Source organism: Molothrus ater, chromosome 29, assembly GCF_012460135.2.
Source record: "Molothrus ater isolate BHLD 08-10-18 breed brown headed cowbird chromosome 29, BPBGC_Mater_1.1, whole genome shotgun sequence".
In the NCBI taxonomy this organism is placed as follows: Eukaryota; Metazoa; Chordata; class Aves; order Passeriformes; family Icteridae; genus Molothrus; species Molothrus ater.
In genome coordinates, this window is record NC_050506.2 from 587,250 (window position 1) to 611,332 (window position 24,083).

General features: G+C 55.9%; 11 protein-coding genes and 1 pseudogene across 11 annotated transcripts; 6 read left to right on the top strand and 6 right to left on the bottom strand.

The window, feature by feature from the left end:
- Positions 1-229: 229 nt before the first annotated feature.
- Positions 230-1,115, bottom strand: LOC118695879 (scale keratin-like; annotated as a pseudogene).
- Positions 1,114-2,136, top strand: LOC118695880 (scale keratin-like). Its single transcript, XM_036397690.2, is given in 4 exon segments — positions 1,114-1,172; positions 1,509-1,613; positions 1,702-1,738; positions 1,741-2,136. Coding segments are annotated over 4 exon segments (597 nt in total).
- A 1,339-nt stretch (positions 2,137-3,475) lies between these two features.
- On the bottom strand, positions 3,476-3,912 carry LOC118695881 (scale keratin-like). The gene is given in 2 exon segments (XM_036397691.1): positions 3,476-3,871; positions 3,874-3,912. Coding segments are annotated over 2 exon segments (435 nt in total).
- A 1,027-nt stretch (positions 3,913-4,939) lies between these two features.
- Positions 4,940-5,331, top strand: LOC118696064 (scale keratin-like). The gene has a single exon (XM_036397996.2). The coding sequence runs from the start codon at positions 4,966-4,968 to the stop codon at positions 5,329-5,331; it is 366 nt and encodes a 121-aa protein (XP_036253889.1). The 5' UTR covers positions 4,940-4,965.
- A 1,390-nt stretch (positions 5,332-6,721) lies between these two features.
- On the bottom strand, positions 6,722-7,807 carry LOC118695882 (scale keratin-like). Its single transcript, XM_036397692.2, is given in 4 exon segments — positions 6,722-7,117; positions 7,120-7,156; positions 7,245-7,340; positions 7,773-7,807. Coding segments are annotated over 4 exon segments (564 nt in total).
- Positions 7,808-8,174: 367 nt separating this feature from the next.
- Positions 8,175-8,611, top strand: LOC118695884 (scale keratin-like). Its single transcript, XM_036397693.1, is given in 2 exon segments — positions 8,175-8,213; positions 8,216-8,611. Coding segments are annotated over 2 exon segments (435 nt in total).
- Positions 8,612-9,973: 1,362 nt separating this feature from the next.
- LOC118695885 (scale keratin-like) lies at positions 9,974-10,945 on the bottom strand. Its single transcript, XM_036397694.2, is given in 4 exon segments — positions 9,974-10,369; positions 10,372-10,408; positions 10,497-10,542; positions 10,933-10,945. Coding segments are annotated over 4 exon segments (492 nt in total).
- A 485-nt stretch (positions 10,946-11,430) lies between these two features.
- On the top strand, positions 11,431-11,867 carry LOC118695886 (scale keratin-like). The gene is given in 2 exon segments (XM_036397695.1): positions 11,431-11,469; positions 11,472-11,867. Coding segments are annotated over 2 exon segments (435 nt in total).
- Positions 11,868-15,666: 3,799 nt separating this feature from the next.
- On the top strand, positions 15,667-16,206 carry LOC118695887 (scale keratin-like). The gene has a single exon (XM_036397697.1). It carries the CDS (start codon positions 15,676-15,678, stop codon positions 16,204-16,206), a length of 531 nt encoding a protein of 176 aa, XP_036253590.1. The 5' UTR covers positions 15,667-15,675.
- A 161-nt stretch (positions 16,207-16,367) lies between these two features.
- On the bottom strand, positions 16,368-17,698 carry LOC118695888 (scale keratin-like). Its single transcript, XM_036397698.1, has 2 exons — positions 17,017-17,698; positions 16,368-16,465 (listed from the first exon to the last, which is right to left on the bottom strand). Exons 1-2 carry the CDS (start codon positions 17,696-17,698, stop codon positions 16,368-16,370), a joined length of 780 nt encoding a protein of 259 aa, XP_036253591.1.
- A 3,040-nt stretch (positions 17,699-20,738) lies between these two features.
- LOC118695889 (scale keratin-like) lies at positions 20,739-21,611 on the top strand. The gene is made up of 2 exons (XM_036397699.1): positions 20,739-21,078; positions 21,199-21,611. The coding sequence occupies exons 1-2, from the start codon at positions 20,739-20,741 to the stop codon at positions 21,609-21,611; spliced, it is 753 nt and encodes a 250-aa protein (XP_036253592.1).
- A 1,638-nt stretch (positions 21,612-23,249) lies between these two features.
- On the bottom strand, positions 23,250-23,597 carry LOC118696068 (feather beta keratin-like). Its single transcript, XM_036398000.2, has one exon. The coding sequence runs from the start codon at positions 23,580-23,582 to the stop codon at positions 23,250-23,252; it is 333 nt and encodes a 110-aa protein (XP_036253893.1). The 5' UTR covers positions 23,583-23,597.
- Positions 23,598-24,083: the final 486 nt, after the last annotated feature.

The window sequence follows — 24,083 nt, forward strand, 5'->3', positions numbered from 1 at the left end:
CCCCTGAGTCATCATGAGTCCCAAAAAAGAGGGAAAGAAACAGGGATTGGATGCAGGAAAACTTTATTGTAGCAAGAAGGGCAGGAGAGGCAGGGAGAGGGAGGGTGGGCAGGCCGGAGGCAGGCCGGGTGTCACGGGCTGCAGGAGGCCAGGGCAGCTTGTGCAGAGCTCAAGGTGTCCATGCTGGGCCGAGGCGGCGTCGGGGCCTTGGGGGCTGTTGCTGGTGGCTCTAGCAGGGCCCGCAGGTGTCCCAGAGCTTCTTGCTCTAGCGGGGCAGGGCGCAAGGGCTGCAGGCGGGAGCAGCGTAGGCTCTGCCAAAGGTGCAGAGGCCCCCCGAGGCCTGGGTGGCGCCGGCGCCGTAGAGGCCGCCCAGCCCCAGGGAGCCGCCAAAGGCCGGTGCTCCGGAGGAGCCCACCACGGCCTGCTGGGGGAAGGAGCTGAGGATGGGGCCGGGGAAGGTGACCACCACGGGCGGGGGCTGGATGAAGGCAGAGGAGTCGGGGCACTGGCGGGCGCACAGCTCGTTGCAGCTCTCAGCGATGGGCTGGGGCACAGCCACGCTGGTCCTGGGTGGGCACAGCTCCGCGCTGGTCCTTGGTGGGCACAGGTCGTAGCAGGACATCTTGCAGTGGGATGCGAGGGTGCTCTGCAAGAGAGGGCAGCCATGGCAGGAGAGCAGCCCAGGGCAGCACCACAGGGGCCACAGGGGCTGGAGCAGGGAGCCGCCAGCAGAAGCGCTGGCACACTTACCCTTGTTCCCGAGCAGGAGAAGGTGGCCAGGGCACTGCTGGCTCCAGTCTGGTCCAGGCAGGGCTTTTATAGCAGCCCCGGCATTGCTCAGCTCCAGCCTGGCCAATCTGCACAGGGGACACTCCCTGAGGCTGCTGCTGCTGCTGCTGCTGCTGCTGCTGCTGACACCAGGGCTGTGTGGCCTCTGCCCCTCCCTGAGTCAGCATCCCCCAGGGGCCAGCCCAGCACATCCCGCTGCCCCAGCCATCTTGTCCTTCCTGCCACGTCAGATCCTTGATAGCAGCGATGGCACCCAGCAATGGGTTAGAGGAACACCTGTCAGGGGCTGGAGCATGAGGCGCAGGAGTGGCAGGAACCTTCACCATGGAGGGCATCTGTGCATCACAGAACAGCCCAGCAGAACCAGACCGCATCCTCATGGAGTCAGTGCCCAGAGGCTTCCAGGAGACAGGGAACAAAGACTTCTCCTGTCTTGATCTTCATAGGCCAAAGAGCAGAGATGTCCATCTGGCCCAGGCTGATTCCAGCCCTGCCCCACCCATTTGGACCATCAAAGTCCTTCCTGGAGCCCATTCCGGCATGCCATCCCAGCTATCAAGGATCTGAGGTGTCAGGAAGGACAAGATGGCTGGGGCAGCGGGATGTGCTGGGCTGGCACCTGGGGGATGCTGACTCAGGGAGGGGCAGAGGCCGCACAGCCCTGGTGTCAGCAGCAGCAGCAGCAGCAGCAGCAGCCTCAGGGAGTGTCCCCTGTGCAGATTGGCCAGGCCGGAGCTGAGCAATGCCGGGGCTGCTATAAAAGCCCTGCCTGGACCAGACTGCACCAAGCAGTGCCCTGGCCACCTTCTCCTGCTCGGGAACAAGGGTAAGTGTGCCAGCGCTTCTGCTGGCGGCTCCCTGCTCCAGCCCCTGTGGCCCCTTGGGCGCTGCCCTGGGCTGCTCTCCTGCCATGGCTGCCCTCTCTTGCAGAGCACCCTCGCATCCCACTGCAAGATGTCCTGCTACGACCTGTGCCCACCCAGGAGCAGCACGGAGCTGTGCCCACCCAGGACCAGCGTGGCTGTGCCCCAGCCCATCGCTGAGAGCTGCAACGAGCTGTGCGCCCGCCAGTGCCCCGACTCCTCTGCCTTCATCCAGCCCCCGCCCGTGGTGGTCACCTTCCCCGGCCCCATCCTCAGCTCCTTCCCCCAGCAGGCCGTGGTGGGCTCCTCCGGAGCACCGGCCTTTGGCGGCTCCCTGGGGCTGGGCGGCCTCTACGGCGCCGGCGCCACCCAGGCCTCGGGGGGCCTCTGCACCTTTGGCAGAGCCTACGCTGCTCCCGCCTGCAGCCCTTGCGCCCTGCCCCGCTACAGCAAGAAGCTCTGGGACACCTGCGGGCCCTGCTAGAGCCACCAGCAACAGCCCCCAAGGCCCTGACGCCGCCTCAGCCCAGCATGGACAACTTGAGCTCTGCCCAGGCTGCCCTGGCCTCCTGCAGCCCGTGACACCCGGCCTGCCTCCGGCCTGCCCACCCTCCCTCTCCCTGCCTCTCCTGCCCTTCTTGCTACAATAAAGTTTTCCTGCATCCAGTCCTTGTCTCTTTGCCTCCTTTGCTGGAGTCATGAAGACCCCGGGGACTGGGGAAATTTGGGAGTGGGAGGGAATCGGTCTTCCTGGGTAAACTGCAATTGGAAGTGAACAGCAACAGTACAATAGAATTGTGAATGAAACACTGGAGGTGAAAGTGGAGAAGAAAATGAAATCAAAGGGGAAGTGGCTGGATATGAAGGAGAGAAGTGGGAATGTGTCCGAGATGAGGGAGAAGGAGAACGGGAAGGACAAGGAGAAGGACAACGAGAAGGAGAAGGATATGGACAAGGACAAGGACAGGAATAAGGAGCTGCAAGGAGTCTGCCTGAAGATGGACACAGGGCATGACATCAGAGGCCCTTACAGTTCTGCTGACATGCTGGCAATGAGTAGGACTGTCCCCAGAGCAAAGGCTGTCAGAGCTCCAGTACCTCTGTATCAACCATGACTTCAGCTAAATACCAGGAACTGAAATCAGAGAGAAACTTTGCTATTACTAAGACAAATACGTTCGATTTCCCTGCCATCAGCTCCTTCTTTCTCTTTCTCATTCTCTTACTCTTTTTCTTTCTCTTTTTTGAAATTTCTTTGTCACCTTGAGTCTCACGCCCTTCTCCTTCTCCTTCTCCTTCTCCTTCTCCTTCTCCTTCTCCTTCTCCTTCTCCTTCTCCTTCTCCTTCTCCTTCTCCTCCTTCTCCTTCTCCTCCTTCTCCTTCTCCTCCTCCTCCTTGGTGTCCTAACTCCACCAGTCCCCACAGCAATCCTTTCTATCCGTCCACTTGCACAGTGATTTCATTTTCCTTTCCACTATAACTACCAGTGTAACAACTCCGCCTCTGTATAACCTTGGTCTTCCTCTTCCACATTACATTTCCTTGGCTGTCCCAGCATCACCAATTCCCCTCCCACTCTTGGAATTCCCTCATCCCAAAGGGTATTCATTACTCCGGCAAAGGAGGCAAAGAGACAGGGATTGGATGCAGGAAAACTTTATTGTAGCAAGAAGGGCAGGAGAGGCAGGGAGAGGGAGGGTGGGCAGGCCGGAGGCAGGCCGGGTGTCACGGGCTGCAGGAGACCAGGGCAGCTTGTGCAGAGCTCAAGGTGTCCATGCTGGGCTGAGGCGGCGTCGGGGCCTTGGGGGCTGTTGCTGGTGGCTCTAGCACGGCCCACAGGTGTCCCAGAGCTTCTTGCTGTAGCGGGGCAGAGCGCAAGGGCTGCAGGCGGGAGCAGCGTAGGCTCTGCCAAAGGTGCAGAGGCCCCCCGAGGCCTGGGTGGCGCCGGCGCCGTAGAGGCCGCCCAGCCCCAGGGAGCCGCCAAAGGCCGGTGCTCCGGAGGAGCCCACCACGGCCTGCTGGGGGAAGGAGCTGAGGATGGGGCCGGGGAAGGTGACCACCACGGGCGGGGGCTGGATGAAGGCAGAGGAGTCGGGGCACTGGCGGGCGCACAGCTCGTTGCAGCTCTCAGCGATGGGCTGGGGCACAGCCACGCTGGTCCTGGGTGGGCACAGCTCCGTGCTGCTCCTGGGTGGACACAGGTCGTAGCAGGACATCTTGCAGTGGGATGCGAGGGTGCTCTGCAAGAGAGGGCAGCCATGGCAGGAGAGCAGCCCAGGGCAGCGCCCAAGGAGCCACAGGGGCTGGAGCAGGGAGCCGCCAGCAGAAGCACTGGCACACTTACCCTTGTTCCCGGGGAGGAGAAGGTGGCCAGGGCACTGCTTGGTGCAGTCTGGTCCAGGCAGGGCTTTTATAGCAGTCCCGGCATTGCTCAGCTCCAGCCTGGCCAATCTGCACAGGGGACACTCCCTGAGGCTGCTGCTGCTGCTGCTGACAGCAGGGCTGTGCGGCCCCTGCCCCTCCCTGAGTCAGCATCCCCCAGGTGCCAGCCCAGCACATCCCGCTGTCCCTGCCATCTTGTCCTTCCTGCCACCTCAGATCCTTGATAGCTGGGATGGCACCCAGCAATGGGTTAGAGGAACACCTGTCAGGGGCTGGAGCATGAGGCGCAGGAGTGGCAGGAACCTTCACCATGGAGGGCATCTGTGCATCACAGCACAGCCCAGCAGAACCAGACCGCATCCTCATGGAGTCAGTGCCCAGAGGCTTCCAGGAGACTGGGAACAAAGACTTCTCCTGTCTTGATCTTCATAGGCCAAAGAGCAGAGATGTCCATCTGGCCCAGGCTGCTTCCAGCCCTGCCCCACCCATTTGGACCATCAAAATTCTTCCTGGAGCCCATTGCTGGGTGCCATCCCAGCTATCAAGGATCTGACGTGGCAGGAAGGACAAGATGGCTGGGGCAGCGGGATGTGCTGGGCTGGCCCCTGGGGGATGCTGACTCAGGGAGGGGCAGAGGCCGCACAGCCCTGGTGTCAGCAGCAGCAGCAGCAGCCTCAGGGAGTGTCCCCTGTGCAGATTGGCCAGGCTGGAGCTGAGCAATGCCGGGGCTGCTATAAAAGCCCTGCCTGGGCCAGACTGCACCAAGCAGTGCCCTGGCCACCTTCTCCTCCCCGAGAACAAGGGTAAGTGTGCCAGCGCTGCTGCTGGCGGCTCCCTGCTCCAGCCCCTGTGGCCCCTGTGGCGCTGCCCTGGGCTGCCCTCCTGCCATGGCTGCCCTCTCTTGCAGAGCACCCTCGCATCCCACTGCAAGATGTCCTGCTACGACCTGTGCCCACCCAGGACCAGCGTGGCTGTGCCCCAGCCCATCGCTGAGAGCTGCAACGAGCTGTGCGCCCGCCAGTGCCCCGACTCCTCTGCCTTCATCCAGCCCCCGCCCGTGGTGGTCACCTTCCCCGGCCCCATCCTCAGCTCCTTCCCCCAGCAGGCCGTGGTGGGCTCCTCCGGAGCACCGGCCTTTGGCGGCTCCCTGGGGCTGGGCGGCCTCTACGGCGCCGGCGCCACCCAGGCCTCGGGGGGCCTCTGCACCTTTGGCAGAGCCTACGCTGCTCCCGCCTGCAGCCCTTGCGCCCTGCCCCGCTACAGCAAGAAGCTCTGGGACACCTGCGGGCCCTGCTAGAGCCACCAGCAACAGCCCCCAAGGCCCTGACGCTGCCTCAGCCCAGCATGGACACCTTGAGCTCTGCACAAGCTGCCCTGGCCTCCTGCAGCCCGTGACACCCGGCCTGCCTCCGGCCTGCCCACCCTCCCTCTCCCTGCCTCTCCTGCCCTTCTTGCTACAATAAAGTTTTCCTGCATCCAATCCCTGTCTCTTTGCCTCCTTTGCTGGAGTCCTGGATATCCCTGGTGGAAGGGGGAATTCCGAGTCTGGGAGGGGAAATGGTGTTGGGGAATAATTGGGGCTGTGGAAAATGGAAGGGGATGGGGATGGAAAAGACAAATTGGAAGAGGACAGAGGATTGTGACCTAGAGAAGAAAATGAAATCAAACGGGAGAGCGAATCAGGAGATAAAGTTCCGTTGGAAGGGTTTGGCCTAGATGGAGCACGAAAAGGAGAAGGAGAAGGAGAAGGAGAAGGAGAAGGAGAAGGAGAAGGAGAAGGAGAAGGAGAAGGAGAAGGAGAAAATGAGACAGAAGGTGACAAAGAAATATAAAAAAGAACAAGAGCAAAAACTAGAGAAAGAGAGAAAGAAAGAGAAAGAAAGAAAAAGAAATAAAAAGAGAAAGAAAGAGAAAGAAAGAAGAAACTGATGATGGGGAAATTTCATGTATAGAGTGTAGGGATGGGCAAGTTTCTTTCTGATTTCAGGCCATGGTCGTTTAGCAGAGCCAACATTGATACAGAGGTGCTGGAGCTCTGACAGCCTCTTCCCCTGGATGGCTCCCAGCTCTGGGGTCAGTCCTACTCTTTGCCAGCATGGCAGCAGGTCTGGAAAGGCCCCTGGTGTCATGGCCTGCAAGAGCGTATGTCTATGTTTTGAGGCAGAGGGCTCAGAGTTCCTTGTCCTTGGCCTTGGCCTTGTCCTTATCCTTGCCCTTGGCCTTGTCCTTGTCCTTCTCCTTCTCCTTCTCCTTCTCCTTCTCCTTCTACTTAAACTTATATGACACATTCTTAGTAGTGTCCTTCATATCGATCCACTTCTACTTTGATGCCATTTCCTTTTCAACTTTAACTGCCAATAAAATATTCCCTCTTCTATTTTACGGTTGCTGTTCACTTCCATTTTCAGTTTGCCCAGGAGCACCATTTCCCCTCCAACTCCCAGAATTCCCCATTCCCAAAAGTGTCTTCATGACTCCAGAAAAAGAGGCAAAGAGACAAGGATTGGATGCAGGAAAACTTTATTGTAGCAAGAAGGGCAGGAGAGGCAGGGAGAGGGAGGGTGGGCAGGCCGGAGGCAGGCCGGGTGTCACGGGCTGCAGGAGGCCAGGGCAGCTTGTGCAGAGCTCAAGGTGTTCATGCAGGGCCGAGGCAACGTCGGGGCCTTGGGAGGCTGTTGCTGGTGGCTCTAGCAGGGCCCGCAGGTGTCCCAGAGCTTCTTGCTGTAGCGGGGCAGGGCGCAAGGGCTGCAGGCGGGAGCAGCGTAGGCTCTGCCAAAGGTGCAGAGGCCCCCCGAGGCCTGGGTGGCGCCGGCGCCGTAGAGGCCGCCCAGCCCCAGGGAGCCGCCAAAGGCCGGTGCTCCGGAGGAGCCCACCACGGCCTGCTGGGGGAAGGAGCTGAGGATGGGGCCGGGGAAGGTGACCACCACGGGCGGGGGCTGGATGAAGGCAGAGGAGTCGGGGCACTGGCGGGCGCACAGCTCGTTGCAGCTCTCAGCGATGGGCTGGGGCACAGCCACGCTGGTCCTGGGTGGGCACAGCTCCGTGCTGCTCCTTGGTGGGCACAGGTCGTAGCAGGACATCTTGCAGTGGGATGCGAGGGTGCTCTGCAAGAGAGGGCAGCCATGGCAGGAGAGCAGCCCAGGGCAGCGCCCAAGGGGCCACAGGGGCTGGAGCAGGGAGCCGCCAGCAGAAGCGCTGGCACACTTACCCTTGTTCCCGAGCAGGAGAAGGTGGCCAGGGCAATGCTTGCTCCAGTCCGACCCAGGCAGGGCTTTTATAGCAGCCCCGGCATTGCTCAGCTCCAGCCTGGCCAATCTGCACAGGGGACACTCCCTGATGCTGCTGCTGCTGCTGCTGCTGACACCAGGGCTGTGCGGCCCCTGCCCCTCCCTGAGTCAGCATCCCCCAGGTGCCAGCCCAGCACATCCCGCTGCCCCAGCCATCTTGTCCTTCCTGCCACATCAGATCCTTGATAGCTGGGATGGCACCCAGCAATGGCTTAGAGGAACACCTGACAGGGGTTGGAGCATGAGGTGCAGGAGTGGCAGGAACCTTCACCATGGAGGGCATCTGTGCATCACAGCACAGCCCAGCAGAACCAGACCCCATCTGTGTCGAGGCAGTGCCCAGGGCCTTCCAGACGAGTGGGAACAAAGACTGCTCCTGTCAGGCCTGATCTTCATAGGCCAAAGAGCAGAGATGTCCATCTGGCCCAGGCTGATTCCAGCCCTGCCCCACCCCTTTGGACCATTACAGGTGTTCCTGGAGTCCATTGCTGGGTGCCATCCCTGCTATCAAGGATCTGATGTGGCAGGAAGGACAAGATGGCTGGGGCAGCGGGATGTGCTGGGCTGGCACCTGGGGGATGCTGACTCAGGGAGGGGCAGGGGCCGCACAGCCCTGCTGTCAGCAGCAGCAGCAGCAGCCTCAGGGAGTGTCCCCTGTGCAGATTGGCCAGGCTGGAGCTGAGCAATGCCGGGGCTGCTATAAAAGACCTGCCTGGACCAGACTGCACCAAGCAGTGCCCTGGCCACCTTCTCCAGCTCGGGAACAAGGGTAAGTGTGCCAGTGCTTCTGCTGGCGGCTCCCTGCTCCAGGCCCTGTGGCCCCTTGGGCGCTGCCCTGGGCTGCTCTCCTGCCATGGCTGCCCTCTCTTGCAGAGCACCCTCGCATCCCACTGCAAGATGTCCTGCTACGACCTGTGCCCACCAAGGACCAGCGCGGAGCTGTGCCCACCCAGGACCAGCGTGGCTGTGCCCCAGCCCATCGCTGAGAGCTGCAACGAGCTGTGCGCCCGCCAGTGCCCCGACTCCTCTGCCTTCATCCAGCCCCCGCCCGTGGTGGTCACCTTCCCCGGCCCCATCCTCAGCTCCTTCCCCCAGCAGGCCGTGGTGGGCTCCTCCGGAGCACCGGCCTTTGGCGGCTCCCTGGGGCTGGGCGGCCTCTACGGCGCCGGCGCCACCCAGGCCTCGGGGGGCCTCTGCACCTTTGGCAGAGCCTACGCTGCTCCCGCCTGCAGCCCTTGCGCCCTGCCCCGCTACAGCAAGAAGCTCTGGAACACCTGCGGGCCCTGCTAGAGCCACCAGCAACAGCCCCCAAGGCCCTGACGTTGCCTCGGCCCAGCATGAACACCTTGAGCTCTGCACAAGCTGCCCTGGCCTCCTGCAGCCCGTGACACCCGGCCTGCCTCCGGCCTGCCCACCCTCCCTCTCCCTGCCTCTCCTGCCCTTCTTGCTACAATAAAGTTTTCCTGCATCCAATCCTGTCTCTTTGCCTCTTTTTCTGGAGTCATGAAGACACTTTTGGGAATGGGGAATTCTGGGAGTTGGAGGGGAAAAGGTGCTCCTGGGCAAACTGATAATGGAAGTGAACAGCAACCGTAAAGTAGAAGAGGGAATATTTTATTGGCAGTTAAAGTTGAAAAGGAAATGGCTTCAAAGTAGAAGTGGATCGATATGAAGGACACTAGTGAGAATGTGTCACATAAGTTTAAGAAGAAGATGGAGGAGGAGAAGGAGAAGGAGAAGGACAACGAGAAGGACAAGGACAAGGACAAGGCCAAGGACAAGGGCAACGACAAGGACCAGGACAAGGACAAGGAACTCTGAGCACTCTGCCTCAAAACATAGAAATACGCTCTTGCAGGCCATGACACCAGGGGCCTTTCCAGACCTGCTGCCATGCTGGCAAAGAGTAGGACTGTCCCCCAAGCAGGGAGTCATCCAGGGGAAGAGGCTGTCAGAGCTCCAGCCCCTCTCTATCAATGTTGGCTTTGCTAAACGAGCATGGCCTGAAATCAGAAAGAAACTTGCCCATCCCTACACTCTATACATAAAATTTCCCCATCATCAGTTTCTTCTTTCTTTCTCTTTCTTTCTCTTTTTATTTCTTTCTCTTTCTTTCTCTTTCTTTCTCTCTCTCGTTCTCTCTTTCTCTACTTCTTGCTCTTGTTCTTTTTTTATACTTCTTTGTCACCTTCTGTCTCATTTTCTCTTTCCCCTTTTCTTTTTTGTCCTACCTCTAGGCCAAACCCTTCCAACGGTACTTTATCTTCTGATTCGCTTTCCCGTTTGATTTCATTTTCTTCTCTAGGTCACAATCCTCTGTCCTCTTCCAATTTGTCCTTTCCATCCCCATCCCCTTCCATTTTCCACAGCCCCAATTATTCCCCAACACCATTTCCCCTCCCAGTCTCGGAATTCCCCCTTCCCCCAGGGATATCCATGACTCCAGCAAAGGAGGCAAAGAGACAGGGATTGGATGCAGGAAAACTTTATTGTAGCAAGAAGGGCAGGAGAGGCAGGGAGAGGGAGGGTGGGCAGGCCGGAGGCAGGCCGGGTGTCACGGGCTGCAGGAGGCCAGGGCAGCTTGTGCAGAGCTCAAGGTGTCCATGTTGGGCTGAGGCGGCGTCAGGGCCTTGGGGGCTGTTGCTGGTGGCTCTAGCAGGGCCCGCAGGTGTCCCAGAGCTTCTTGCTGTAGCGGGGCAGGGCGCAAGGGCTGCAGGCGGGAGCAGCGTAGGCTCTGCCAAAGGTGCAGAGGCCCCCCGAGGCCTGGGTGGCGCCGGCGCCGTAGAGGCCGCCCAGCCCCAGGGAGCCGCCAAAGGCCGGTGCTCCGGAGGAGCCCACCACGGCCTGCTGGGGGAAGGAGCTGAGGATGGGGCCGGGGAAGGTGACCACCACGGGCGGGGGCTGGATGAAGGCAGAGGAGTCGGGGCACTGGCGGGCGCACAGCTCGTTGCAGCTCTCAGCGATGGGCTGGGGCACAGCCACGCTGGTCCTGGGTGGGCACAGCTCCGCGCTGGTCCTTGGTGGGCACAGGTCGTAGCAGGACATCTTGCAGTGGGATGCGAGGGTGCTCTGCAAGAGAGGGCAGCCATGGCAGGAGAGCAGCCCAGGGCAGCGCCCAAGGGGCCACAGGGGCTGGAGCAGGGAGCCGCCAGCAGAAGCGCTGGCACACTTACCCTTGTTCCCGAGCAGGAGAAGGTGGCCAGGGCACTGCTTGGTGCAGTCTGGTCCAGGCAGGGCTTTTATAGCAGCCCCGCATTGCTCAGCTCCAGCCTGGCCAATCTGCACAGGGGACACTCCCTGAGGCTGCTGCTGCTGCTGCTGCTGACAGCAGGGCTGTGCGGCCCCTGCCCCTCCCTGAGTCAGCATCCCCCAGGGGCCAGCCCAGCACATCCCACTGCCCCAGCCATCTTGTCCTTCCTGACACCTCAGATCCTTGATAGCAGGGATGGCACAACGCAATGGACTCCAGGAACACCTGTAATGGTCCAAAGGGGTGGGGCAGGGCTGGAATCAGCCTGGGCCAGATGGACATCTCGACTTTTTGACCTATGAAGAACAGGCCTGACATGAGTAGTCTTTGTTCCAAACGCCATGGAAGCCCCTGGGCTGACCGAGTGCAGGCATATGTGGTCTGGTTCTGCTGGGCTGTGCTGTGATGCACAGATGCCCTCCATGATGAAGACTCGTGAAACTCCTGCCCAAGATTCTCCAGGCCCTTTCAGGTGTTCCTGGAGTCCATTGCTTTGTGCCATCCCTGCTATCAAGGATCTGAGGTGTCAGGAAGGACAAGATGGCTGGGGCAGCGGGATGTGCTGGGCTGGCACCTGGGGGATGCTGACTCAGGGAGGGGCAGGGGCCGCACAGCCCTGCTGTCAGCAGCAGCAGCAGCAGCAGCCTCAGGGAGTGTCCCCTGTGCAGATTGGCCAGGCTGGAGCTGAGCAATGCCGGGGCTGCTATAAAAGCCCTGCCTGGGCCAGACTGCACCAAGCAGTGCCCTGGCCACCTTCTCCAGCTCGGGAACAAGGGTAAGTGTGCCAGCGCTTCTGCTGGCGGCTCCCTGCTCCAGCCCCTGTGGCCCCTGTGGCGCTGCCCTGGGCTGCTCTCCTGCCATGGCTGCCCTCTCTTGCAGAGCACCCTCGCATCCCACTGCAAGATGTCCTGCTACGACCTGTGCCCACCAAGGACCAGCGCGGAGCTGTGCCCGCCCAGGACCAGTGTGGCTGTGCCCCAGCCCATTGCTGAGAGCTGCAACGAGCTGTGCGCCCGCCAGTGCCCCGACTCCTCTGCCTTCATCCAGCCCCCGCCCGTGGTGGTCACCTTCCCCGGCCCCATCCTCAGCTCCTTCCCCCAGCAGGCCGTGGTGGGCTCCTCCGGAGCACCGGCCTTTGGCGGCTCCCTGGGGCTGGGCGGCCTCTACGGCGCCGGCGCCACCCAGGCCTCGGGGGGCCTCTGCACCTTTGGCAGAGCCTACGCTGCTCCCGCCTGCAGCCCTTGCGCCCTGCCCCGCTACAGCAAGAAGCTCTGGGACACCTGCGGGCCCTGTTAGACTCATCCCGGCCTCTTTTTTATCTGTCAGCAATGAAAGAATCTAGAAGTTGTTTATCTCCATTTTTCCGCCATTACTGTTTCCTTTAAAAGTTGTCTTTTCCTATGTTTAGTATTTTACTTTGTCTCCCGTGTGAAGGTCTAATCTCTAATGATGTCTTTTGTGAATTTATTATGTATAACAATTTCATTGTTCTTTACCTTTGACCTTTATTGTCTATGTCAACCTCATGTCATTTTTGCATTTATTCAGCTCTGCTTCTTGACAACTGATTGAGTTAAAAGATTTATCTTTTTTTTTTCAATTGTCTTTGTACCTCTCCTTTTCCGATGTTTTCCTTTGTATTCTCTGTGATTTATTGAAGTTGTTCCTGCAATAAATGTTTTATGCATCGAATTTTTGCGTTTTCATCTTTAGTCATTTTAGTCATTGACCATTTCTGGTTGTTTAAGTGTCTGGAGGGCCACTGGAGAGGGCCTGGGAGTGCTGGAGCCATTCTGAGAGGAGCAGCCTGCCCTGGATGACACAAAAGGGAAAGTAATGGCAGGGAAGGGCCCGGCCCGGCCAAACCCAGCGGCTACGAACGATCTGATCAGGGCTGAGGTGCCTGGCAGCTCCTCCCTGCTTTGGGTGCTGTTAATCAGCCCTGGGACATGCAAGGGCTACAAAACAACAAAACAGGGAGCAGAGATCATTGCTCAGTGTTTCCCAAGTGCTCTCACAACCCTTGTTCCTCAGAAAGTCTGCACTTAGAGGTTTTTTTCCTCACAAGGACCCTCCAAATAAATTTTGCAGTCCAGAGAATGCTGAAATCATGGTGTTTTTAATACAAAGTGGAGAGAGGTAATCACAGAATCATAGAATGGTTTGGGTGGGAAGGGATCTTAAAATCATCTCGTTCCACGCCCTAACATGGGCAGGCACAGCTTCCACCAGCCCAGGTTGCTGCAAGCCCTGTCCAGCCTGACCTTGGACACTGCCAGGGATGGGACAGCCATGGAATATCCTGTGCCAGGGCCTCCCCACACTCACAGGGAAGAATTTATCCCCCAGATCCCATCTACACCTCCTCCCTGTCCCTCTGAACACATTCCCCCTTGTCCTGTCACCCCATCCCTTGGGAATTGTCTCTCCCCATGTTTCTTGTAGCTCCTTCAGGTCCTGCAAGGCCACAGTGAGGTCACCTCAGAGCTTCCCCTTCTCCCAACAGAATAATCCCAGTTCTCTCAGCCTTTCCTCCCAGCAGAGCTGCTCCATCCCTCAGATCATCCCGGAGCCTCCTCTGGGCTCTCTCCAGCAGCTCCAGCTCCTCCCTGGGCTGGGATCCAGGGCTGGGGCAGCTCTGCAGGTGAGGTCTCACCTGAGCAGGGCAGAATCTCCCCTCCCCTGCTGCCCGCAGGGGTTTTGATGCAGCCCATCGAAAGGGGTTGGATTTGAAGGGAGTTTGTGCCAGGGATGAGGCACAACTTGCTCTGACTGTCAGATTTTCATAAAATATAAATCAAGGCAAGGAAATCCCCCCCAGGCTGGGAGATGTGGGAACCAACTCAATCCCTTTCTGTGCTTGGAGAATAATTTTTTTCCTTCCCCTGCAGCAAATACAGGGGAACTTGTTGGGGCAACAAACAAAACACAAACCTAAACCCAAATCCTTTTCACCTGCAGAGGAAATGAAAATATTTGCGTGAAACCAATATTTGGACCACAACGACCAATTTTCAGGATAGGAATTCAGAGCAGATTTCTGGGGAGATTTCTCAGGAATTACAAGAAGGGTCCGTAAAATGCACTGGATGCAGGTGAAGACCTAAAAGTTGTGCTCTGAAAAATCACCCAAGAAAGGTATAAAACCACAAATATTTATTTTTTAATGGAAAATATAGCTTGAAATTAGGGAAATACAGCAAAGGTGGAATCTTAAACTCACAGAGGATTCAACCACAGATATGGACAGGATTCTTTTTTAAAGAAGGAAAAGAAGAGCTGCATTAATCATTAACCCTTGACTTCCAATGGCACAAATAATGATTTAATTAAAGTAATGGCAGGCACCACCTTGTTTCCTGCACATTAAAGCAGCTGGGGTTGTGTAAGAGTGAAATGTCTAAATCACTCATGTCATACAACACCGAACATTAGCTGGGTTGAACAGCAGATAATGAATGTTTGTGAAATCATTACAAAGTGTTTTTCTCAAGAAGGGCCAGAACACTATTGATAAGAGATTGCACCCAGGACATTAAAGAACAACCTTGAACTGCCTCTTCGGTTTTTCCTCAAAATTGGAATCACAGGACTTGATATGGGAACATTCAGCACCATTGACCCTTTTAAAACTGAATTTAATTTTCCACTAAAACCTTCTTGGTTAAACAAAGTGATTTTTATGTGGGATTGATTCCAAGCCTTCCTCTCAATGGAAAATTATTGGGGAATTGCTGAGTGTCCTGGATGATCTCAGCAGATATTCATGACCCCTCAAATCCATCTCTGACCAACAAGGTCTCTTTAATTAGGGCTGGAAAACACATTTATTCCTGGGTAGTTCTGGAATAAGCTGGTTTCTGCTTCTAATTAATTTATCAGATAATTTTAAAGGGCTGTTAAGGAAAAATGTCCATGTCAGCCAAAGATGAGTCTTACAAAATCTTGGAGCAGACAAGCTCATGACAAGATTGTAAAGGAAGAAGCAACATGTGGAGTCAGCTTAATGAACATGGTAATTCACTATTAGAGGTGAGGTCACTGTAATGATGCCAGGAGTTGCCAGCACCAATTAAGACCCAAGATTAAAGTAATCAGGGTGGTGAAACTCCGACATCACACGATAGGAGAATGTGAATGAAATCAGAACTGCCACAAACTCCAAACTTTTGTGACTCAAAGCTGGTAAACAATTTATTTCAGGCAGAACCCCCAGTCCAAGCAAGATTCCAAGCCCTCTGGAATGTTGGGATCCTCTATATAAGCTCCAGTGCCTGGGTCCATCCAGACACTTCTCACAGCTCATTCGCCTTGAGGAGCTAAGTGAGTATGAATTTTTAATTTCTTTATATTTATTTAATCAGACCCTGTACCAGAGAAGTTGTGGAAGATTCCTTTAGGAATGCTGAGATTTAGAACAGCTTTACATCATTTCTGTCTGGAATCACTCTTAATGAAAACAGTGGGAAATGTGGGATTTGGGAGTCCCCAGATCTTCCTAACTTCCCAACTTTAGGGAAGTTAATGGGAGATGGGATTGGGGTTTTTATATTGTTCTTCAGGGTAGACATTTCCAAAAGCTGAACGACACAACCATGTGAGGCCAAACAAAGATCAGCCTATGACGTCTGGTCATTCTGGGGATGGTTTTACACAGGAATGTTTTTATTGAGGTGCTCAGTGGGTGTTGACCATGACGATCAAGGCTGAACATAAATCACAATACAGTCATTTCACTCATGTTGAAAATTTCCCTCATCAGCTTCTCAGCTTTTATAGTTTTTACATCTCTATCTGCGGCAAACCAACCCTGAGCCCGGGAGGATGTCCTGCTATGACCCCTTGGCCAGGACAGACAGAGCCAGGCTGGGCACAGGGACTGGGTCAGGGGTTGTGAGGACTGGGGATGCGGGGATCAGGGCTCTGAGGGGGCTGCAGGGCACAGGGCCAGTGCTGGGCAGGGTGGGCAAGGCTGTGTGACTTTGGTCACTCAGGGTTCGTGGCAAGTGTGCGAGCAGGCCACTGCTGAATTGGGAGATCGCCCTGTCTGTTCTAACCCGTGTTTTTCTGAATTCCCTTTCAGCCTCATCTCTCTCACTCCAAGATGTCCTGCTACGACCTGTGCCCACCCAGGACCAGCGTGGCTGTGCCCCAGCCCATCGCTGAGAGCTGCAACGAGCTGTGTGCCCGCCAGTGCCCCGACTCCTCTGCCTTCATCCAGCCCCCGCCCGTGGTGGTCACCTTCCCCGGCCCCATCCTCAGCTCCTTCCCCCAGCAGGCCGTGGTGGGCTCCTCCGGAGCACCGGCCTTTGGCGGCTCCCTGGGGCTGGGCGGCCTCTACGGCGCCGGCGCCACCCAGGCCTCGGGGGGCCTCTGCACCTTTGGCAGAGCCTACGCTGCTCCCGCCTGCAGCCCTTGCGCCCTGCCCCGCTACAGCAAGAAGCTCTGGACACCTGCGGGCCCTGCTAGAGCCACCAGCAACAGCCCCCAAGGCCCTGACGCCGCCTCAGCCCAGCATGGACACCTTGAGCTCTGCACAAGCTGCCCTGGCCTCCTGCAGCCCGTGACACCCGGCCTGCCTCCGGCCTGCCCACCCTCCCTCTCCCTGCCTCTCCTGCCCCTTGGGGCTCAATAAAGTTTTCCTGCATCCAATCCCTGTCTCTTTGCCTCCTTTTTCCAAATGACAAAGACCCAAGGGCCTTGGCCAAGTGAGAACTCCAGGCCTCTCCTCCCTGCACAAGAGGGAATATCCCCCCAGAGGAAAACAAGGACAAATGAAAAACAGAGACTTTTGTGCTACACCAACAGGGCTTTAATGTTAGAGGGAAGAACAACAACCAAGGGCAGGGAATCCAAGCGATCCCAGGGGCAGCAGGGGTTGCAGAACTTGGGTTCTGGGAGCAGGGACCAGCTCAGGACCAGGATAAGCCAGGGATGGAGCGGTCCAGGCACAGAGAGGGGATGGAGGGCTCAGGGAATCCCCTGGGATGGAGGCTCAGGGAATCCCAAGGGAATGGAGGGCTCAGGGAATCCAGAGGGATGGAGGGCTCAGGGAATCCTGAGGGATGGAGGGCTCAGGGAATCCCATGGGGATGGAAGGCCAGGAATCAAGGGGATGGAGGGCTCAGGGGAATCCCAAGGGAATGAGGGCTCAGGAATCCAGAGGGGATGGAGGGCTCAGGGAATCCAGCAGGGGTGGAGGGCTCAGGGCACACCCAGGGCTGCTGGGCACACTCAGCTGCCACAGCCAGTGCCTCCTGCCCAGTGTCCCCATGCCCGCCAGGCTCCTGGGCTGCGCTGCCTCTGGGGCCGGGCACTGCCTGGGGGGCTTTAGAAAAACCCCACAGCTCCCGCGCGGGACCTGCCCCATCTCTGGGGAGCCAGGCAGGGAATAGCCCAGGCCCCGTGAGGAGAAGCCGGAGCTGTAAGGACCTCCCGCAATTGCCAAAGGAGCCCCCATAGCCCCCAAGGGAGCCCCCATAGCCCCCAAAGGAGCCTCCATAGCTCCCAAGGGAGCCCCCATAGCCCCCAAAGGAGCCTCCATAGCCAGTGTCACCTCCATAACCCAGGGAACGGCCGTAGCCAAGGGAGCCCCCATATCCCAGGGAGTCCCCATAGCCCTGGGAGCCCCCATAGCCCCCACAGCTTCCCAGGCCAAAGGAGCCCCCATAGCCCCGGGAGCCCCCATAGCCTGAGAAACCCTCATAGCCCCGGGAGCTCCCATAGCCCCCATAGCCCAGGGAGCCCCCATAACCTCCAGACCCAAAGGAGCCCCCATAGCCCAGGGAGCCCCCATAACCTCCAGACCCAAAGGAGCCCCCATAGCCAGAGGAGCCCCCCAAGGCCAGGGGGCCCCTATAACCCCCAGATCCTCCCAGCCCAAAGGAGCCCCCGTAGCCCTGGGAGCTGCGGGAACTGAAGGAACGCCCCGGCAAGGCTGGGCCCGACGATCCCACAACGCTCTCCTGGGGGCAGGTGCTGAGCACGGGGCCTGGGATGGTCACCACCACCGGCGGGGGCAGGATCAGGGCTCTGGACTCGGGACACTGCTGCACACACGGCTCGTTGGAGCTCTCGGCGATGGGCCGGGGGCAGCTGACGCCGCAGGACTCGCTGGAGTAGGACATCCTTCTCTGCTGGGAGGCTGCAACGCACAGCAGGAGAAAGGTTTCAGATCCAGAAATTTCTACCTGACTCTGCCTGTGCTTTGCCATGGAAAATGTGAGAGAGCCTGGAGTTTGTTGCTTTCTAAATCTGACCCTTGTCTGAGCACAAAAATCACATTCTAGACTCTGGCTGCTTTCAAGGTCCCCAAGATGTCACGCACAGATGAAAACATCTGGTGTCATCTCTGGGTGACACTTCTTACACTGTGAGAAAACTGTTTTTTCTCTTTATAAATTTATTAAGTCCGACTGAAATCTAGCAATGTATCTATAGGAAGTTAATTGTCAGATACAAAGCAGCAATTTCTGTATTTTCATATCCTTTCCCAAGTAGCCCTCAGCTTCCAAACCAGAACATTTTCCCTTATATTCCCACAAAGTGGGAATGATCACTCAGATATTTTTAAATTTTGCAGCCACGCATTGCACCTAAAATGCCTGGAAATGGATATTCCAAGTGGCATGGTGAAAATTCACATTTTATTCTACAGCAGCCTTGTCAGACCCACAATTTTTAAATCTGCCAATCCAGAACATCAAAGAATTGGATGGGGAAATAGAAGGATAGGGAAGGATAGAGGAGCTCAAATCGGACTTACCCTGTTCACCAAGGTGAATAACTCAGGAGATGCGGATGGAGAGGCTCGGAGTGGTGGCAGCTTTTATACATTTCCCAAAGTGCTTACAAGGACAAAACGCCCTCTGTGCCTCCGGTCCCACACAGAACAACCCTCACATGGAGGGATTTAATTCTGCTGGCTTTGCACTGCCACTCCCCACGCACAAAAAACGGGCGTGAGGCCATGTCAGGACAGACTTGAGGGCATCGAGCTGGTGAATGATGAGGTAATAATCCCCATCACGAGAGCTGTCTTTGGGTTCGATGAGTTCAGATTCATTAACTTCGTCTTTTAAAATTGAAGTGAATCCCGTGAAAAATCCACGGGAGCTGCACAAAAAGAGGGAGACGGATAAGAAGAATGAAGAAAATATCAATTATCTCCAAATGCTTTAGAAATGTTAGGGGTTTTTATCTGTGTTTGCAGCTCAAATGCCATTAATCACTCAACAATTCCAAGTTGGGCTCCATTGCTCCATTCCCTGCTGGCTTTGGAATGTCACGGAGGCAGCGACACTTGGGGGATGTTCCAGGTCCTTCCAGGACCATGAGGGGCTTTGTGAGCGCCCACAGGAAATTCATATTTGGTGTGTTAGGCACGAACACGGAAATGTCAGCGCCCAAAAGTGGGGCAGGAGCGTCAGTTCAGAGACGCGTGAGCTGAGGGCTCTGTGTCGTGAGGCACAATTTCATGGACAAAATATTTACAGGTGAAACTCCAAGAACTGAGACTTTAGAACATCAGTTTGAGACCCCTTTTTTGCAGAACATTGATAGTTAAGCCTGAAAACTCAGATAATTTGCAGTCAGGCTTTAATTTCTCCCTTAAAATTTAAGATATTTCAGCGAAATGCTGCCTCATAAATTAAGAAGAAACTGCACCTGATATGGCAGATGATGTACTTGTCACAGTCATCCCAAACATGTTAACAGGTAATAAAATAAAGAATTTGACCTCAGGAATGAAAATTAAATCATTGCCAGCACTGAAATTATTAATCAAATGCTGATTAAGGAATCAAGAGGAGTGACATTGATTGATATTTTTAAATGATGCTGTTTCATAACAAGGGAGCTCCTAACTCAGAACAAATCCTCATAACTCCCAGCCTCCATTTAATGGGATAATAACAGAAATTGCAAGCACTGACTATTAATGAGTATTTGTGAGGCAGCTTAAAGTCATTATCCTCCAGTACCTCTCATTATTATCAGCAAATCCTGATGACACTTCACAAACAGAGCTATTTTACAATTTAGAGGTAATTTATTGCCTTGCTTTTGCAATGTCATAAAATTAGAAAACAATTGCAAGAGGAAAGAAAATAAATAACTGCAGGATGTCCCAGACTCACCCTAATAAAATATATTTATTTATTACTACAATATATTTTTATTTATTACTACTTTATTAAATTCTTTTTTTCTGTAGTGGTCAGTACTTCAGGGTTGGGAGGAAAGAAAATTAAGATTTTTAATGTATTTCAAACTGAACTTCTGGAAGCTGAGATTTCAAATGAAATCATGAAATATTTGGAATTAGCTTAAGGCCGAGGCCTCTTCTGGCTGTACCAGTTTCTGCCTCTTTGGGAACAACTTTTACAGATCTCTACTCAGCTACCAGGAGAATTCACGTCCTCTCAGAGCCACGATTTTAGGTCCAGTTGGGTGAACTCCACCTGGTGAAGGTGGCACCACAAAGGGCTCCACACCATGGTTACCGTGGCCATTAAAATGTCCCAATTTAACGGGACATTAAAATTGGACTCAAGCAGGACCGGCTCTAACCAATGACCCCATGACCACCCTGCAGCCCCAAGTTCCCCAAATCCCCTCGGATTGCCCTCAGAGGGAGCTGATTGCCATCAGCGGTTGTGTCACAGCCACGCGAGTTTGGGAGGGACATTGCTGAGGTGACAGAATGGAAGCACCCACTGTGGCGTTGGTTTTGTAATAAACGAGGATGGGAGGCTCAGAGAGTGGCTTTGAGGAGGATATAAAAGCTCACATCACCCACAGCCCTTCATCCACTGCTCCTGTTCCCATCCCAGCAGCGAACAAGGTAAGCGGCGGCACTGATCCCCATAAAATCTGAATTACTGCATAAAGTCAATGTTGCTTTTTCCCTCTTCCTCTTGGCTTCTTTCTCACTGGTCGTACACCTTTGACTGAGTTGCTACAAGTTTGTTTAATTTATCCAGCACAGAATTTCTCTTGCAAGGATGATCATGGTGAGACGAAGGCTAATACAATAATGAGATTTCTATGAATGTATCTGTTTCCCTCTGATATTTCACACGCAGAGTTTCATTTCGATTCTCCTCAGACAGTTTAGCTTTAAAGTCCTTTCTGCTGTGCGTTGCAGCCTCCCAGCAGAGAAGGATGTCCTACTCCAGCGAGTCCTGCGGCGTCAGCTGCCCCCGGCCCATCGCCGAGAGCTCCAACGAGCCGTGTGTGCAGCAGTGTCCCGAGTCCAGAGCCCTGATCCTGCCCCCGCCGGTGGTGGTGACCATCCCAGGCCCCGTGCTCAGCACCTGCCCCCAGGAGAGCGTTGTGGGATCGTCGGGCCCAGCCTTGCCGGGGCGTTCCTTCAGTTCCCGCAGCTCCCAGGGCTACGGGGGCTCCTTTGGGCTGGGAGGATCTGGGGGTTATGGGGGCCCCCTGGCCTTGGGGGGCTCCTCTGGCTATGGGGGCTCCTTTGGGTCTGGAGGTTATGGGGGCTCCCAGGGGAATTGGGGCTCCTTTGGGTGGGGACCTTATGGAGCTTCCCAAGTCTATGGTGGCTCCTTTGGGTTAGGGGGCTCCCGTGGTTATAGGGGCTCCTTTGGGTTGGGAGGTTATGGGGGCTATGGGAGCTCCCGGGGCTATGGGGGTTTCTCAGGCTATGGGGGCTTCTCAGGCTATGGGGGCTCCCTTGGATATGGGGGCTCCCGGGGCTATGGGGGCTCCTTTGGCCTGGGAAGCTGTGGGGGCTATGGGGGCTCCCAGGGCTATGGGGACTCCCTGGGATATGGGGGCTCCCTTGGCTACGGCCGTTCCCTGGGTTATGGAGGTGACACTGGCTATGGGGGCTCCTTTGGGGGCTATGGGGGTTCCCTTGGGGGCTATGGGGGCTCCCTTGGGGGCTATGGGGGCTCCTTTGGCAATTGCGGGAGGTCCTACAGCTCCGGCTTCTCCTCACGGGGCCTGGGCTATTCCCTGCCTGGCTCTCAGAGATGGGGCAGGTCCCGCCGCGGGAGCTGTGGGGTTTTCTAAAGCCCCCCAGGCAGTGCCAGGCCCCAGAGGCAGCGCCAGCCCAGGAGCCTGGCCCGGGCCATGGGGACACTGGGCAGGAGGCGCTGGCAGTGGCAGCTGAGTGTGCCCAGCAGCCCTGGGTGTGCCCTGAGCCCTCCATCCCCTCGGGATTCCCTGAGCCCTCCATCCCCGTGGGATTCCCTGAGCCTTCCATCCCCATGGGATTCCCTGAGCCCTCCATCCCCTCTGGATTCCCTGAGCCCTCCATCCCCTCTCTGTACCCGGACCCCTCCATCCCTGGCTTATCCTGGTCCTGAGCTGGTCCCTGCTCCCAGAGCACGAATTCTGCATCCCCTGCTGCCCCTGTGATCGCTTGGATTCCCTGCCCTTGGTTGTTGCTCTTCTCTCTGACATTAAAGCCCTGTTGGTGTTGCACAAAAGCCTCTCTGGTTTTTATTTGTCCTTTATTTTTTCCTCCGGGAGCAGAACTCCCCGGCGTGCTGAGAGTTCCTTATCACAGGATCTATCCTGCTCCCCGTGTTTGAAATGTGGAATGGGACTTTAATTGGGGTACTTAACACGATGTTGAGGAATGTTTGTTTAGCAATTTGCCCGTCATTAACTTCCCCGAGGTTCTGAGTAATTGTTCTTGCTCTGAGGATTCCTGGTGACACCCCAGGCCCCTCATCACCACATCGCTTAGCAAACAATTAAGACATAATTGCAGCGTTCCTAAGCTAGCAGGACGACAAGGGAAGGACGAGACCTAAGTTTTCATTTTGTGTACGTTGGGTTTTGAAAGTTCTGCCTGGGTTTGTTCAGCCTGAGGAAGAGAAAATCCGGGGTGACTTCATTTCACCTTCCAGTGTCTCAAGGAGCCGACAAGAAATACGGGGAGAAATTATTTCCAAAGGCCTGGAGGGACAGGGCAAGGGGGAGCGGGTTCAAATTTATGGAGAGGAGGTTTAGATGGGATACTGAGAACAAATTAAATAAAGTTTTGTCCCTAAAGATGCTTTAGATTTCCCACCATTTTCCCCCCATTTGTTGCTAACCAGGAGTGATTATTTCATAGTGATCTTCCAGAAATGAGAAGAAGGGAAAATATTCCCCCCCCCAAAAAAGGATATTACTCATTGTTTATATTTCTCTAACTCCTCAGTGATTAGCGTGGTGTAACTTAAATGCAGATCTGCTTGGTACTCACAATTTAAATGCACAGGCAAATTTCTGCCAGAGAAGGCTCCAAAGAGAAAGAGAGAGAAGGAACATTGCAAACCACAAATTGTGATGCGCCATCTATTTAATGAGCGAGAAGTGGAATTAAAAAAAAAATACAGCAAAAGAAAGCAGAAGGGTTGAATACAGAAGGGTTGGATAAGGGATTAAAATTCATCACCCATTTCCAGGCAGTGCTTTACAGCTGGACACCCAGCGACAATCGAGTGACATTTTTCGCCTCCCTGATTGCACAGAAAGGCATCAACTGGGGAAAGCCAAGCTCCTGCAGCGCCGGGAGCTCGGGGCAAAGCTGAGGGGGTCAGCAAGCGGGAGGGCACGGGCTCAGGCCTGCATCCGATCGCGCTTTCCTGCATCCGATCGCGCTTTCCTGCATCCAGTCGCGTTTCCGTCTCCTGCTCGTCCCTTCCCGCGGCTCCCTCAGGGCCCGCAGCGGTTGGAGCGCCTGTAGGACCTCCCGTAGAGCCCCCCCAAACCCGAGTACCCCAAACTGCCGAGCCCCGAGGAGCTGCCCGAGTTGATGGGGACTCCCCCGGCGCTCAGAGCATCCCCGACGGCCGCGGACGCCGAGGATCCCACGGCGGTGTTCTGGGGGAAGGAGCTGAGGATGGGCCCGGGCAGGGTGACCACCACGGGCGAGGGCTGGATCACGTAGGTGGAGTCCTGGCACTGCCGGACACAGGGCTCGTTGCAGCTGTTGGCCAGCGGGGTGGGGCCGCAGGAGGTGGGGGCACAGAGGTCGTAGCAGGACATGGCTGTGGGGTGAGAGTCTGGAAGGCAGAGAGCTCTGGAATGCAAGGAACGAGGTGTAATTAGCCGCGTAATTAAGCTGCTGTGGTGATGGAGAGCGCGAGGAGTGAGTGGGGAATGGAAGGAGGGGTTGGGTCTGGGGTTGAAAGGGGATTTCAGTGAAGCTCAGAGCTCTCCACACACTCTGCAAAGGGCAGCTCCAGCTCCTCCTGAGCGGCTCTGAGCGCTCCTTCCCCACCACGCTCCTCCTGCAGCCCTGAAATAAGTGGGGAGGTGAGGGAGGGAGCAGGCGGTCAGGAAAGCAAGGAGAAACTGTGCCCCAAAACAGAGGGAAAAATAAAAAATAAAAATATAAAATTTTAAAATAAAAAAAAAAAAACCACCACCAAAAAAAACCCACAACCCCAACAAACTCCTCAGCAGAAATTTCACGGTGAGGCCTTGGCCCAGGTGGGTCTGATCAAGGGAGTTCAGGGAATCTCCCTCTGGAGACGTTCAGACCCT

Coding starts and splice junctions, on each gene's coding strand:
- LOC118696064 (XM_036397996.2), top strand. CDS start 4,966: ATGTCCTGCTACGACCTGTGCCCACCCAGGACCAGCGTGGCTGTGCCC.
- LOC118695887 (XM_036397697.1), top strand. CDS start 15,676: ATGTCCTGCTACGACCTGTGCCCACCCAGGACCAGCGTGGCTGTGCCC.
- LOC118695888 (XM_036397698.1), bottom strand. CDS start 17,698: ATGTCCTACTCCAGCGAGTCCTGCGGCGTCAGCTGCCCCCGGCCCATC. Junction 16,466..17,016: donor GGGCTATGGGGGCTCCTTTG/GCAATTGCGGGA, acceptor CCCTGCTCCCAG/AACCCAAGTTCTGCAACCCC.
- LOC118695889 (XM_036397699.1), top strand. CDS start 20,739: ATGTCCTACTCCAGCGAGTCCTGCGGCGTCAGCTGCCCCCGGCCCATC. Junction 21,079..21,198: donor GTCTGGAGGTTATGGGGGCT/CCCAGGGGAATT, acceptor TGGGAGGTTATG/GGGGCTATGGGAGCTCCCGG.
- LOC118696068 (XM_036398000.2), bottom strand. CDS start 23,582: ATGTCCTGCTACGACCTCTGTGCCCCCACCTCCTGCGGCCCCACCCCG.